At 40.5% G+C, this 17,274-nt stretch overlaps 1 protein-coding gene across 3 annotated transcripts in view; it reads left to right on the top strand.

Moving 5' to 3' along the window:
• The first annotated feature begins 1,322 nt into the window (after nt 1–1,322).
• LOC139442629 (homeobox protein Meis1-like) overlaps nt 1,323–17,274 on the top strand; it is a 107,686-nt gene continuing 91,734 nt past the window's right edge. The window contains exons 1-4 of one of the 3 annotated variants that reach the window (XM_071223488.1): nt 1,323–1,392; nt 15,584–15,697; nt 15,824–16,047; nt 16,438–16,585. In XM_071223488.1, coding sequence (XP_071079589.1) covers nt 15,686–15,697; nt 15,824–16,047; nt 16,438–16,585 — 384 coding nt within the window. In that variant the 5' untranslated portion in view covers nt 1,323–1,392; nt 15,584–15,685. Of the gene's footprint in view, nt 1,393–14,785; nt 14,872–15,312; nt 15,332–15,583; nt 15,698–15,823; nt 16,048–16,437; nt 16,586–17,274 lie in introns of those variants that run through there. The other 2 variants (XM_071223489.1, XM_071223490.1) reach the window with 2 other exon arrangements.

The following is a 17,274-nucleotide window of genomic DNA, read 5'->3' as shown; positions in this document are numbered from 1 at the left end:
ATTTATACTTTATGTGACGGAAGCGTAGTTGATTAATATATAATAACACATATGCATGTTACATTTTAGACAGTTTAAGATATACGTGAACCCACTGCGTTCGTGTTGTATTTATGGCGTATGTTTTTTCTGATTGTCAATCCTATGTTATCATATCAAGGCTTAATTCGAGAGGACTATATAATTGTTATCATATCAAGGCTTAATTCGAGAGGACTATATAATTGTTATCATATCAAGGCTTAATTCGAGAGGACTATATAATTGTCATGGGATCTCCATCATGTGTTCTCCACCCGGATTCAAAAAGTACCTGAAACCTAAAGCTTGACATTCTGTTATGGAAGCATGATTCACAGTTTGATCATGCACGAACAGATCCAGATAGTTTCACTTCGGTTTAAAACCTGATGGAGGCTGAAATACACATATACCATTTAAAACCTGTAACCTCGAAATATGCCTTGGTAAATTCATTTTGTAAGAGACTAAAATAGTTATACTCAACGTTATATTCCTCCGTGTATTGTGTCAGATGAACCCGCGCTATAAACAGGGACAGAAAATATGTCGGAGATATTAATGGGGATACCCTTCCCTCTTGTTTCGGAAGTAACTGCCGAGCAACGAAATCCGAACAGCAAACGAGATTTTCCACCCTGAAAATAGACTGTTTAATGAAAGATGGTGGATGGAGAAGTTACAGTGAAAAACGATACTTCCGAGAGCCCCCCTCCCCCTTCCCATCACTTCTGACACTTACCGCCACTCTCATATTGTTTTCGGTACTCAACAGATGCTTGTTTAGCTGGGCAAGGTGAAAGGCTGCTGGGGTGAGGACACGATTCCTGACTTCCCCGGGGGTGGGGATATAGTCACGGGGGTGATCTCGACTAATCACGACAATTTGAACGATCTTTGTCTCAGTTTGTAACTAACTCAATTATGCCACCGATAGACTGTCATCAATTAATCTTCTTAACGGTTCGAGTGACCTCATCATCTAAATATGACCTTGACCCCCAGATAGAGGTCCTCGCCGTAAGAAAGTCTCCACGTACCCCGGGCTTTGCTCATATCCCCGAACGCATCACATTGTGACAGACGGGAGAAAATTTATTGTCCCTAATCGCAACTGGAATTTGGAACCCTAGGTTTTAGCCACGAAACCTATCGCGGAATCTCGCATAAGCGCTTTGGCGCGTTGAGAGAACCTGGCTGACGCTGACTGTGTGAGTGCTGAAACGATAGTGGAAACTTATCGATTGTGGAGCACATTACTAAAGTTACTAAAAGTTGGAGTAAGTTCACTTAGCCCATCCCACGGAATACCATAAACCTATACATTCTAAAAGACACGCTGGTCGGTGGAAACGGATTTACGGTTTGAAGGTAAGCAGCGAGATTAATGCGAAGCTAATATAACACAGGGAATCGCTTCTAATGTGAAATGTCATTATTTTTCGACTCGGGTAATTGAAATCTGAGGTTCGAGGGGTTTCTGGGATGTTCAGAAAGGATCCGATGAAAGCGTTTGAATGTGATAGAACGATAAGCTACTTGGATAGCCGCGAAATTCTGTAAACATTTTGAGAAAATCGTTTTATGGATTGCTCGAAGCCACGCGTGTGTATGTTTAAGTCGGTGGCGCATCAGCTCCGGACAACTTATCGAATGTAAACTTGCACCATACATCAAAAAGCTAGGAAATGCCGATGTTAACTTTTAATTCAAACAATCTCCAAGCTTCACTCGAATCTTTGAGGAGCAGTGATTCACATAGAGAGCAATCTTTCACCAAGGGATTCTGCGGCGAGAGTAGCTTCCTGGCGGCGATACAGCTACAAGCGCGGGAAATTCTTCGTTTCGTCTGCTTAGTAGCAGACGATCGCCGCCATGCCCGCGTTGCCAATTACATCCAACACTAAACAACACCAGCTTCGGCACAAACAATAGTAAGATTTGTTTACTTCAAATGATCGAAATTCCAATCTTGTCAATCCCACAGTCAACCGTATCTGGAGGTTTTGTATACATTCAGATATGAAGGACATTCGACGCTTTATATAAATTAGTTACTTACTTCGAAATTAACACCTAAAATACATGACCGCAGACCATAACCTGCCATTATTGTTTGACATCGTGTGAACATCACGTATACATATATATGTGGAGCAGGGTTTAGTTGATGTTGCCATTGTCCTACCGGGACGTGATGTTAAGGAAAATAATGACAATTATTATTAGTATTGTTATTGTTATTATTATTTCAATGAATCGCTACAATTATCATTTAAGTAACGAATTTTCGTGTTGATCATGTAAAATCACAAAGAACACGTTGCAATAGGCCTCCCACTTATGTGGATAGTTATATTCTAATGGAAGAACAAAATCACATGACAAACCATTGACTGTAAGTTCTGAACTACGGGGAAGTGTTACAATGACACAACTACCAATAGGCTCAAGTAATGAGCATTTTTTTAGTATGAGACAAGGACATTTAACTTTGATGTGATTTATGTTTTTTTTATATTATAGTAAGCCTTGGGATTATGACCCTGTACCATCCCCCTCAAACGAATGTGTATTTCACACGAGTGCTGATACAGTAAATCACCCTTACATGTAGATGTAAACAATTGTAGCCACGGGTATCTGTAAGTGATTTTATATATCGGGACTAGAGGGGGGGGGAGGCTGTATCATTACAAAATATTATAATGGATAACTACGAATATACTATGAAACGACAGTGTATCATAACAGAGTAATACAGCTTTGTTCTGTTTCCACCGGCATTAACTTGTTTCAATGAATTCCATTTGTTAAATCGATATCATTAATATTTTAAAATATGTCGTGTCTTATCATAATGATATCTTCCTATTATATTTCAGATATTACTATCAAATTATTAAATAAATATAGAAACACTATTATTTTGATTCACGAACAATTGTGTAATCACCTATTTAAGAATTGAACCAAGCAAAATATACACCTGGCTCGCCCGTTACTGCAAACGGTTGTATATGTAATTGAAAACGGCCCGGTTTAATAGCCAGCATAATTACACAGAAAATATTAAATACATCAGACTGCAAGGTCGTAATAGCTTATGGTTAGGATATATTTCTAGACCTACCTCCATATGTTGCTAACTTTTAACAGCGTGCTATATAAAACTAGACACAATATACCGAATGTCTGTCGACATGTCTATATAATTGTGTGTTTAAACAACATTATATCTGATTCTATTGTTATATGGTTTAATACTAAATATGATATTGAAGGATGGAATTATATTTTTGCACGAAACAGTCATTGTTGAATATACAATTTGACATATGTATCTTTAATATGAAGCCTGACAAACGAGTGGTATGTATATATTATAACTATTGACATGGCCAGGACACGTCCGACTTAAAATTGAAATGTACGCAATTCCAGTAATGACAATACTGTGAAATGAAAGTTACTTCCTGTAATGAATTGAGAAATTGACACATGTAAATTTCATTTTGGATGAAGTAGTTCTACCTTTCAATCAGTTTCACTAAATTATTCCTCGACATTACAGACCAGAGCTCTCGGCTCCATATCGTCTCCTACGCTAATACAAGTTCCATGTATGTTGATCAGTCACCTTTGTTTACAAAGCTCTAGAAAACCGACCCATTGTTTATCATGTAACTGAAATGACCCAGCCATCAAGCTGGGGCGTGCACGCGGCTGCTTGGACCATACACAACGTTGACGACGGAGCTTGTCCGGCACCGATGTCGCCCTGGCGGCAGGGTCATTAGCTCGTGCTAACAATACCGACTCCACCCATCTACAGGCAGTTGTACATTTCCTACACGGGATTTCCCTGCAGGGCCTGCTCATGACGAATGACAATTTCACACTTTCTGTAGAAACGAAATGTCTGTTTTATGCATTCCCCATACTGACGCAGAAAAGTGGGAGTACAAAGTTAATTTCTTAGTATGCACATTTGAATGAGAAGTTAGTGAGGCGTTGTACCAAATATTGCGCATAATTTGTAAACGCCCAAACTTTTAAATAGACTTCAGCGAAGTGAGAACCAGGAATAATTTACTGAGAAGCTATAGGAAAAATAAAGTTGGTCGATGTTATCAAGCCTGAAGACAAATACTTTTATAACGGATTTAACAAGTACGTTAATAGTTCATGTTGCAAAAGTACTTGACATCTAGTATTTCTAAAATGTGGATCAATTTTTAAATGTGAAATTAGAGTCCTCATGGACTATGGTAAAGATTAACATATGCTGTGTGATATGAACATGTTGTTATAATGCTGCTGTGTTTTTATAATGTACAATTCGTATATATGATGTGTTTATACGGTTAGGAAAATATACTGATAAAGGTTAGTGAAACCGGCTATCTTAGCAGGTATAAATGCATGATGTTTTTTCTATACGTGCGGAAAAAAACAAGTAAGACGCTGTAGTTTATGTATAAAAACATAGTTGATAATAACACACACGACTATGATTATTTATCTGGTAAAGTGGTACTTTCCCTAATAACATGGAGACATACAACGACCTGCCAGAATAAACAAATTGACATAGACTTGTAAACTCAGCTCTGAAACTGACATCGGCGAGCCCGGGCCACTTACATCACTTTGCATCAGTAATCAATTTCATAATATACCGTAATGTCAACAAATTGAAACTAGCAGGGCGGGAAAACAAAATAAACACAGCAAGTAGGTAGGCATTAACTTGCCAACGAGTATGTCCTAATTGACAGGCCTGTGAAATCGACAACAACCTGGCGATCTGTCGGTAATGCATTTCACCTGCAATGTACATTTCTCCCCTGGACGGTGTCTATATCATCATGCAGCCGATCAATGAATCGTTCTTGCAGAAATAGGTGGATACAAAAGCCGTGTCGCCTGACAGAGCAGCGTTTAATGGAGAATCTTCATCGTCAATAGCAGGTGCAATCATCAAGCAGATATCGAGTGGCAATAAGCGATTATGAAAGTGTAGGTATTCGTGAAATTGACATCTCATGCTTCGCTGTTACGACAGGTGCGTGATCGGTGATGATTAAAACATAAATTCATTTATTCCGAATGTTATGGTGGTAATTTGATAAGCGGAAGAGAAAGAATAGCATAGTGAACTGATGTAAATTTCATGAACTACTGAAATCGATCGAACTGTCCCCGCACTGTAAACACCCAAGCAACGCATGTAATCAGTGTGTTCAAATGTATTCTGAAACAAGGCATGCTGCTGAACAATCCTACTGTTTAATGAGGATATATTTGAAACTAATTCACCGTTAATATCAGTTTCATATAAAAAAAAACCCCAGACCAAACAAAACCTCCACGGATAAATATAGTATAACATATTGACACAGCGACCTCAACTAAGAATGAATGTACTACATTGCGTGATGTTTCTGTTATGATAGAACAACTTAAGAGGTCAGAATACAGTTATTATTCACTGCATGGGTAGAGCTTAATTTTATTGAACAAAGAAGTTCACCGAAATGTTTTTTTGAAAAAGTGAATTTCAGTGGGCAGTGGGCTATTAATTCCAAGTGAGACTTGTGACGAAAGATAAGTGACACGGACGGGCTTGGACAATGCGACTTGAGTCTTATTTGAGTGACAGAGTGGGAGAGAGGGAGACAATAGCCAACTTGGTATGTTTGTCAAATTTCATAATCAATTTTGACAAACTTTTGATGTGACATTTGTGACACGGGAAGCTCCCACCAAGGCAAATATGATTAATTCAAGAGGAGCGAGGTACCGTTAGAATTTATCCCGGCTTATTTTTCAGTGAAACTTTTAGCGTTTACAAACTGTCAAAAATTAAAATCTTTTATTTCGGAACGTCGGGAGCAGCCCCCCTCGACTCGTATCATTTTCACGGTAATGCTGTAATATTCAATTTGCTCGGCCTATCCATCAAAGATTTCATTACGAGTCAGATTGTTACGAATGAAAGCTTGTCAAATGAAGAGGTTACCAAATTGAGGGGCCACCTCTTAGACATCTCGAAGTCGCGACACAACACTCGCTGTGAGAAACAAGCGCTAAATACTCTCACTCCCCTATTAAACGAATAAAATCATCTTCAAAACACTTGATATGTCGAAAGTCCCTTGTTCTAGTAATTTTCACGTGCGCAAGACTAAGTCAGGAATGTTTGCGAACGTGCGTACGCACGCTATAGTTTGCGCAGTGTCGAGATGTAAAACATTGAGTCATCGCGAGGAGGTGTTGGCCCGAATCTTCAGCCTGTCTGGATCCAATAAAGGAAATGAAGGAAGACTGACAGAAAAGACAAGTTAAGGGTGGACGAATGGTGGAAAAAGTATTCTCCAGATTAGGCCAAGGGGATGTGTGACACGCGCATTCTACTGGGCCAGGAAAGCAAATATAGCTCACTGTGTGTTTTTCCGATATATTGAGTAACGAATGTCTGGGAATCTTATTCGTGACCTTACCGAGGTTTAGTACTATATAAACAACGAGGAAATGCCCGGTGTTTGAAATACACGAATATATCACTTGGGGATTAGAATTGAACGTGTCACTTATCCTTGTCATTCAAACAACCGTATCAGTCCCAAAACTGCACATATCACTTATTGTCTGAGATATATATTAGCTCAATAGTCCGTCACTATCAAAGATGATTCGTTTATTTGAGAGAGCGATATTAGAGTGGGACGACGTGGTCAGCGACTAGCCCAGCTTGAAATCTGTGATGACAGGCTGCTGTCAGGTGTGTCTCTTCCCCGTTTCTTGCTCACAGTGTGTGATGGTCGCAGACACCTTGTTTATTTCTCTGACATTGAAATGTGCTACGTGTTCCAGCATTGTCTGCTACATAGCCAACGACGCGTGGGAGCGACCTGTTCAGATATTAACGTCATGTTGGTGATTGTTCATTACTTGGATATACATTGTCTAACCCGTACTGCATAGATCACCAACATACGTGGAAACCCTTACCAACATACATCAATATACCGCTTAGAGACTGGATTGTTCTTTAAATAATACAATGGAATGCGGCAAACGTAATTTGTGAAACATAAGATGCTAAGTTGTCAATTTCGCTCAACCTTTCTTGAAACTACAAAGTACAAAGATTTACATCTCTCCACAAAGCCTTAAATCGTGTCCAATCACACCCCACCATTAATCTGCCCCCTCCCCCACCCCCGTAACTAGATCCATGTGCGAAGAGGATATGAAACGAGGCTAGGGAATGAAAGAATGAATAATAGATGAATAAATGACAAACTTATGTGACGGGCGGCGTACTTTGCAGGAGTAGTAATCAAGTCTGGAAAAGAATATCCATGATAAGTCGGCCCCAACACAGGGTCTGAGTGAAGCACTAGATAGACAGAATGAATAAATGATAAGAGGACGACAGCAGGATGAAATGTGAGTGTTTTCAATGCACAGTGTCAATTTCGCCTGGTGCAGATGGTACGGGGTAGAGTCGACCCTGATCCGCGTGACCTAATTGTTGGGAAGTTGATTGCTTCGATGTAGCAGTTTATGTGTTTATAATTTATTGATATATATGTTAACCATTAAAAGAACACATCAAAAGAACTACAGCGTACATTCACTTGAGATTTAATTTTTCAGATTCGTGCAGCAATATTACCGGCTTTCAGGAAGTGGGTTGTTCTTGTGAAACAAATTGTTAACGTTGTTTATAGGAAACGATTTCTCAAACAATTTCACGTAATTGCTTACATGAGCCCAGTAAAGATGCAGTTTCACGGGATTGTATTATCTGCTTTTAAAAACAATCGCCATTGTTGGATATAGCGGGCTGTCACGAGCTGTTCGTGAATATTCTTCTAATTCGAAGCTGTAAGGAGAAAAATGAGTAATGTGGTTTTCTAATGGATCGAAAGTAATGGGAAAACTGGGAGTTTTCCGAAAAATACAAAATTGAGTTAAAGAAATCGTTTTCTTATCAGAGAGTGTCGCGACATGGGCAGATAACCCAAACAGACTCGATGGAGTGAGTGAGGGGGAGAGTGACAGATGAATGAGTGATAGACAGTGAGAGGAAATTGTGTCGTGTTACTAACGCAATCAATCAGTATTTCATTGAACAATTCATACCGGCTGGCGAAAGCGGCTGGATCGAAAACTTCACTCAAGCGTGTGCGAGCGAGGCGCAATATCGTTTGTTGCGGACGGCTTAGGGAGATAGTGGGAATTTTCTTATTAATAAACTGTGGAATGAAAGAAAGACGGGATTTGGGAAGTGAGAGAGATAGTGCGTGAAACGGATAAGCAGCGGTGAGAGGTGAATAGGACGTACATGTCACAGAAATCAGTGGAACGAAAACAGAACACGAATGCGTGGCCGATTATTGGTAGATTTCCGACTCGGAGCAATTGACAAGTTCTGTGAGGCGAGCCTCTGTTCGATCGTAGCTCTAGGATGCGCGTATCTTCTCGTGAGATTGAAATGAACAGGGAAACGCCAGTGTCCTTATTTCAATCTGCTCCCCAGGACCGCGCCGTATGCGTTGTCGATTTCACCACGGATGAAATAAGCATCGTGTAGATTTCAATATCACGCCATCGTGTCCATTTCGCTTTTTTAATTGTATAATTCACCATCCTGGCGATCCTACCTGTTTTGTTGTGTCAATGGTAGCCGTTTTGTCTGCAATTGCTCTCGAATTGTTAAGTTCTGTGCAATACTAACCCCCGTTAGCCTCGCACACAGTAGAACCACAACGAAGGCGGAAATCTCGCTTATTTTAGTCGTGCCCTTTAAACTAAACGTATGCATTTGGCTAAATAATATATATATGATTTTATTGTAAGTTACTATTCGGAACACTGAGTGATATAAATGTATTGTGAGAATAATTAATCTCCATTGACCTGCTCCACGTCTAAGTCAGGATGCATCTACATGCGAAACGAAGTGTCCATTGCAGAAGTCTCCAGTGATGTACAGCATGTCAGTGACGCTTCTGTAACAGCAGTCTGCAGGTGAGAGGCTGACTGTAAGATACACCACTCTAACGCAGAGAAATTATTACCCATCCGGTTAAAAATAACCGAGTTAATATAAATCGTATGTGCACTAGTTCAAATATCCCTTCACGCGCACCTATGTATTGTTTACGTCGTCGGGGCGGCATTGTTGACGTCATTCGAATCGTAATTGTGACGTAAGGTCGGAATGACATCACACTAGAAACGACGTCATAGCAGAAGATTGTTAACGTCATTCGGCAATTGTGGTTTTCTAAGACGGCGGTCTTGATCAGTGAATTCTTCTAAAGGGGAGCTCAAAACGATTAAGAAATAATTGGCAATGAAGAAATTATTACACATGTAAATTCATGTATTACCCTCGCTCTAGCTCGGGAACTACAGGACTTCTGACTCGTTTCGTCAAAGCAGTAAGAGATATATGCTCGTATAATAATCTCTATTTACGTGATGGTTGTCAGTAGCGGTCAGTCGACCCATATTGCCTCCCTGTCCATGCTAGTATACCCCGTGCACCTCAACACATACATACATTACAATAGAGAACGTTTCCTTCAATATAATTTACCACAATTCCAGTCATATACATCGTTAGCATGTGTGTGACAAAGTTGTGCGTAGTTGACAAACCGTCATGTTTTTGTTGCATATAATGTTGTTGTTTATTGTGAGACCGTGTCTTTTTCAACAGTGGGTAATGAACGGTACATTGATATATGGCTGAATCTTGGTTCGGAATTACCCGGGGGATGTTGGGATGCTGCACGTGTTTCTAAAATAACTAACAGAACGCTACTCCGGTATCTGCTCCACACATCCACGACAACGGATGTTGAATTCGCACTAAATTAGGCTTCTTGAGGCTGGCAAGCTTGCCAGTCTCTTTGCGTAAACGGCTGGAATTGCTACTTATGTTTTGGTGAAATCATTTCGCCGAGGGGCCCGTTTCGCTGTCGCCGAGTTGACGGTTAAGTCCTGACACGTCAACACAGGTCGTATTGTTGAAGTTAGGGTGCAGAGCCAGGGTGCCTTTGCGCTGGGACGGGCCCCAGGGCTTGTGGGGAGGCAGGGAGGGGGTCATCAGTAACGAGCGCTCATTAAACCACCCAGGCTAAACACAGAAGTGACGCGCCGAGCTAAACGCAATTTCGTTCGTACAATCTCGTCATGGCGAATATGTACAAGGACATCTCGTTAAACCGAAGTCAAAATATCACCCGTGAGAGCCGGGGCCGAAGTGTGCCTATAGAGTAATTTCACGCTATCTGCCTCGAAAAAAGGCTAACCCTCGACGCTAGATGAAGAATAGCGGACCAGCTCATTAAGGCAGGGAGTCCATCGACAGTCATTTAGGGCCGCTCCGAGTGTCAGACGGGCCAATTCTCCCAGTCGGTTTGTTCACTTCGGGGTGGCGTTACATATCGAGGGGATATGGGGGTCACTCAGTGGCACGCGCATCACCGTTGAAGTGGTTTCATAAACATTGGTCAGCTAGAATAGGCCCTGAAATATACAAACTTAACACCATGCATCAGTGAAGTGGGTCTCTTTTAACGTGAACAACCTTTTAAAAAAATATGCAGGCTTCCTTGAAGAAAAAGTAAAATTACCATTGATGAGTGATGTGTATATCAAATTGCATGTTGATTGATGTAATTAATGGCACTCATTTTGTTGGATGTTTATCATGATGTAAGCAGATAGTTATCCTCTAGCTGCTTCTAGCCAGTGACACGAGATAAAAACGCCGTGTTTTTGTCATTACGTGTCGGAGCATTTTTTGAAATTAACAGTTATATGGTCTTTGGTCACGTGTAATGGTTTTGACTGTTGGTTATGTTTGGGATTTACATTACTGATTTATAGACATCTTAATTCTACCACCCAAATGTTAAAACAATTGTAATCGTAGAAACACGTTTTCAGGAAAATGGTCGACATTAAGATACTTCTTTTAGAGACATGTGAAACTAATAGCAACATTTGTAAATTGCATAATTAATGATTATGATATAATGTGCCCATATTTGCCCAATTTTGTGAGTCACTGATACTAATTACTGGCCAAATATCAACTATAAATGGAAATCACCAACACCCTATCGACGAGACGTGATGCCTGGTCCGTATAAACAGTTACTTGTATGTTTCACCTTGCTAATTGCACAGATATGTACATGATATGTACATGACGTTGTGCATTGCACTGGGAGCCCTCGTTACACTACTCGTAATGACAGCTCCGTTTGTGTAATGGTTACGACTCGAGTACTTATTGTGAAATTGCTATAAAATGATGGCAATATCGAGGCGATTGCTATTCCGAATGCGGGAATTACACGCAATGAAAGTGACATGACACCTGCATACGCAAATACACAACTAAACTCATTTGACACAACATCAAAGTGAAATAAAGCTGATATATTTTGCTGTCGTTATTCCCACATTAATATGTGCTTTCAATGGTTCTTTTTAAAGCCCCCTCGCCAGCAATACGAACCAAACTGTTAGCGGGTGCCTATTTCATCGCCAAGTTCTATATTGCATCGGCTATATAGAAACTATGTGTTATGAGGCCATATTGGCATTGTAGTACCACCGGTGTCGGCGAGGGCGGTTTACTTTGAAATAGACATGGTGTATTTCACTCCAGGCTTGATTGACAAATCCCCGCTAGTTGTCAATAAAGGCTATCCTATGCTATGTGTTTACACATTTGCTAACAACAACGGTGTTGGAGATATGTTATTTTGCTATTGGCTTTCGTGTTGATTTCATCCTTAGCTGAAACAGACAATTCACATTGGGTTTCTAAAACTGGTTACAATAAATAAGCGATTCTTACAAATAATGTACTGTTATTCAGTGTTGCCGTCTCTTAAACACGTGGAGATGTATCTGGCGACTAGGCATGTGGGTCTAGGCTCCCTTAATTCACACTTATTGGCAGTTTGTTGAATTGTAAAGACTGTCATTCCCACAACGCGTTTTCAGATTCTAATCACACACTGAATGCAACTCGTATGGGAGATACACCACAGCGCAAACAGACAAACGTATAATTGGGAGATTTTAAACACCCTTCCTTCGTGTGGGCTTTGATTATTACTGTGTATGTAATTTCTGTTCGTGTATCGAAAAGTATAGCATTCATCCTCCGCTGTTGGTTTTCCACAACCCTTGCTAGGTTGTTTACCATTAGGTTTACATGACGAATATGTAATGCGAATAGCGAGGGTTCAAAACCCAGGTGACCCCAACTGACACACAAGTCATGTGACAATATCCCACAACATATTTATCACATATTTGGAATATGTAAGAGGTAAATGAATCTAGCTCTATTTCAAAACATAGAATTAAATGTTTAGACTAGATGACAGGGCTTTATTTTGGCAACACCGTCATGTGAACTCCACAGGGTGGCCTGGTCTACAGAAAGTAGACCAGCGATTGTTCACTCCTCTCTTAATGTAGTCATCCCAGATCAACCAACATTTCAAAATACACCAAAACTGTTTTCTCATCAATAAAATCGTGTTTTGTCAACAAATCATAATTTATGCACCAATCAGTCTGCGATGGGATTCTCTTGGGACAGATTAGAAACCCCGAAGGTACTTTTGCCAAGTTATTTTAAATGCGCAGTGCTAAAATCAAATTTTGAAAATGATACTAGCAGACGTTTATTTTGATTAATTGCGTTTTCCATGTGTGCTTAAAGGTCTTCTCCTTTTTATCGCCATTAACAAATGAAATGTTACTGGAATCAACGTAAGTTAATTATGAATTTAATCAGGGGTTCCATCTTAATGAAACAATAGGCTGCTGTTTCTGGGAGGTTCAGTTTGAATGTGTGAATTTAAATTATTTTTTCTTGTATATTTAAGGTATAAACTCAAATTCATAGATTTTTACTTTTTAAACAAATTTAAAACAGACATGGTGTAATATTGTGCATGTTTGTTCTTTGATAATATATTTAAACAAATTCACTCTCGATTAGAATATATTTTTAAAAAATTTCATTAAATTTCAAATGATATATATATATATATATATATATATATAGAGAGAGAGAGAGAGAGAGAGAGAGAGAGAGAGAGAGAGCAAATCCTACAACTATTTTGACATATAATTCGTTTTACAATAAACACCTAAAACATACTCAGAAAGTTAATACTATATTCAGGCGGCACCGCATAGTGTTCACGTATCAAGGGATTAACTCGTCTGGTGTCACTCCCATCTATGTGCGTCTATAACGGGCAGTGATTGTAAACTATCGGTACCTCACGTGTAAACTGTAAATTCATTTGAATGTATGATTAGGCGCAATTTAAATTCTCTCCATACAGCTGATGCTAATATACGTATTTGTCCCGCCGTGATGTGTGTATATTTATTCATTACAAAGTTTGGATTCCGTGTGGTTTAGTACCATGTTGAAAGTGCCGCACACTGTACTAAAGCAATCCTACGTATGTTAAACGATGAGTTAATTCCAATGAAATGACCTATTCTAGGTAACCTGATAAATGTTACATCTGTAGGTATGCCAGACAGTTAACCTTGTGGACAAATAAGCCCCACGACGGTCATTAAAATTTGAGAAAATGTATAAACAAATTCGCAGACAATTGCCCTAGTGACGGACACAGAAGGACCTATGGAATTCCGTAATTGTCCGCGCAGTAGATACTATACGCTTAGTACTCATTGTCTCTGTATTTGAGGCTGATTTGATTTATTCATGTTAAGCCAATAAAATCATGGCGCGGAAAATTGTGACGATTTGGGCAACAGTTCCCAGGTAGGTGGGACTGAGACGACATGAGATATTCCAGTAGTCCTACTGTGAGAACGTCGTCACTTTATAATGCCACCCTGTTTAGTAATTAGTGGGTGGTATTAATTATACCATCTGTTAATTATATCAAGATGGCTTAAGACATAGACACCGTTTACAAGGAGTATTACTGCTGTCATATTATACTGGTATTTTATGACCCCAAGTGGTGGCAATCTGGTTGAATTTGACAAGAAATTCCTACAGATCATTGTCGATAACACTAATGGCAATTTCAGATGCTCATTTCATGAAATCCATAAGCTGGCCGGCGTATAGCGTTAACAATGATTTATTTTTAAAATCAATAACTGTTAAGCCAGAGATTAAGTTTAAACGATAGAAACTGAAAAACACTTACAAAAAGGTTAGCATGAAAGAATGCGAAAATGTTAAAGTCACTAGAAGTCCTCCCGTGCAGCGGAATGAAATTGTGGCCATGCATTTCTTGCGATGTTGAGTCTATCATAAACAACGTTCCACGAGTACGCTTACTTGCTTATTCCAGTAGATAGGGATTACAGAGTGACTTTCCAGTATATACTCTTTTCCCCATATCAAATATTTCCCAAGCACTGGAATATCACAAGCATTGTACACGGAGCTAGTCCCTGTTGTCGGCAAACTCGGCCCGAAACCCTGGGAGCTGAGCAGAAGAAGTCGAATTTGCGCGGTGTATAGGCGGTCGCACTGTGATTGGTTGAACGCTAACGCCCGATTACCCTTGAGTGTCATAGCTGAAGTGGGGCGGGGCAAGGGGTGGAGCGGACGAGTCCATTTCAGTCCGCGTGGCTGAGAGGGCGGAGTGTTAGGGATACGGGTATTCAGTCACAGTATGACAGTCTCTCTGCAAGTCCGATGATAAACAGTAAAGAAATATAGTTCACACACTTTGTCACAAGCAGCGATCGCGGAGAATACGGATTTACACCGAGACAACAGTTTAGGTATATGCATGGTTTAGTTATGTTTTGCGCTAACGTGGACGAAAACACGTGGGGAACCTAGATTAAATTAGTGCCGGGCCTGTAATTTAATTCCGCTGAGTAAGGTTACTGGATACTTTAACCGACTGGCGCCGAAACGATTTTCCTCGCATGCTTAGTTTTTCTGCTGTCGAAGAAGACTGCTATCGGATGGTAGATGTTATCGCAGTTCGCATGTAGGAAAAGACTGCCGGGGAAAACGGGGTTAGGCGAAAAACTATTACAGCGCAATAGAGATAAACAATGGGCAAACTCGATACGACTGAAGTGATTCGGCTGACTGAGACCGATTGCCAGCAGAAATAGCAGCAAGGGATCTGGAAAAAGTCTCGGACAGACTATAGGAAGCTCCGTGCTCTGTAGTTTCCATATTGTTTCTCCAGTTTGAACGTCTACGGCCTGCCACAGATAGAGAGCGTGCGTGAGTTTGTGTTATGTTGCAAACTCGGATCCCCTACTGGTTGAAGTCAGATCGCCCAAGGCAGGGCAGGCCTTGACAGCTCATTTGTTATCCCGTTCTATAGTAACCCTGGCTTGATTGACAGATTTAGTGGTACTAGCTATAGGCTGCGACAGGCCAGTTGTTAAACTAAGGTTGTGATGACGGCAGAGCCCAACGTGTTTGGATCTATGGAGCTTTACCGTGTTTGACAGTTTGTTTCTTCTTTGACAGGGCACTGGATTTGTTTATACCAATCTGGCGGTGGAAGTGTAAAAACTTACGCAATATCTGGACTTAGATTCGAGAGTGGAGACGCTCTCCCCCTTTACGCCGATGGCTCAGAGGGTGAGTATTACACCTACAGTCTTGTTTTAAATGAAATTTACGAGCACAGTGCTCCTGTTTATAATATTTATGAGAAATTGATACTGTGCTTGGTGGCTCGTTGTAAGGTGTTGGTCTCTCTTGCAGTTTGACAATGAACTCCCACATTACGGGAGTATGGACGCCTCGGCTATGTACTCGGACCCCAGGTCTTTGCCCAGTCACCCTCTAACCCACTCCTCCACGAGTCTCAACCACGGCCCGTCCCCCATACACCAGTACCCTCCCTACACGTCCAGCAGCACAATGCCGGGCGTGATGTCATCGACACAAGACAATCAACTAAAACGGGATAAAGATTCGATATATTCGTAAGTATATACCCGCTTATGGCAGGCAATAGTATCACCGTATAACGCGTCTAGGTCCAAAGTTTAGTTCACAACACTAGGCACGTGTAGCCTGGCTTGTCGTCTATGAAACTGTAACACATTGAGCCAATGTTTTGGTTCGGTCGCGGCTCTCCGGGTTTGTTTTGACTAAATCAGTCCTGACACTTGTGTAGTGGCCCCGTCTTTTGGCATTGCTCTCTGTAAATGACATCTCCAGGCCTTATGTCGGCATATTTTGTGGCATTTGGGGCCGATTTTCAGTGATGATCAGGAAAACACGCTAGCTTTGCCCTGTAACTAGCGGCTCCCAAAATGGCGGCCATATCTGTGATGTTAAAAAATAACTGTATCTTTTTCCGCTTCTTTCAGACACGCACTTTTCCCGCTTCTCGCATTAATTTTTGAAAAATGCGAATTAGCCACATGTACCCCCCGCGAACCTGGAGTAGCGGGTGGGGACGTGTGTTCATCAGAATCGTTCAACGAAGATATAGCCGTCTTCAGCAAACAAGTTCTCGTACGTATAAAAATCATTGTCATCAGCATTTCAATTTCCCTAATAATTCTCAATTATTTCCGAGTCGTTATCCGGAGAAATCTGATCCAGGTTTTAATATTTTTACGCACACTGAATGCATCTGCAATTTCTAGGTCGTCTAGTTTTTTCGTCAGTCCTTGTAATCATGTACAGGACAGAAATATTAAACCAGTCGGTTGGCGAAGCATTGTACGATAATGATTTCCAATCAAACCGGCACATTTCATTACTTGTTTAGATATTCCGCTTCGACCGTAGACAATAGAGGAAAAGTGAGAATTTTATTATTGTAACCTTGCACAATGCCTCAATTTATTGTCCGCCTTTTATTTCATCACTGCTCGCCCGAGAGTTATAGCGCTTTGCAGAGATAATGAGGAACATAATAAAATAAAATGGTCGGGATGGATGTTCCGATGTGATTTGGTTGAATTCTGTATATAGAAACCCATACTTAACGTGGCTGTTAAAACCGAGTGTGGTCTAAATGTAGAGACAGGCCAGTTTTGTTCCAGAGATGTGCAATAACATTGAATTTATTCGGTCAAGTCGATAATAAAGTCCAACTGATACGTGCAAAATGGTTCCTATACGATTCTTTTATAGATACATGGATCCAAACATTTCCACCATCCATATTTATATTATTATTACTCTTTTTTCCCGTT

Source organism: Haliotis cracherodii, unplaced genomic scaffold, assembly GCF_022045235.1.
Source record: "Haliotis cracherodii isolate W230 unplaced genomic scaffold, xgHalCrac1.p SCAF_5, whole genome shotgun sequence".
NCBI lineage: Eukaryota > Metazoa > Mollusca > Gastropoda > Lepetellida > Haliotidae > Haliotis > Haliotis cracherodii.
The sequence above is the reverse complement of the archived record's forward strand: the minus strand, read 5'-3'. Positions and strand labels throughout refer to the sequence as shown.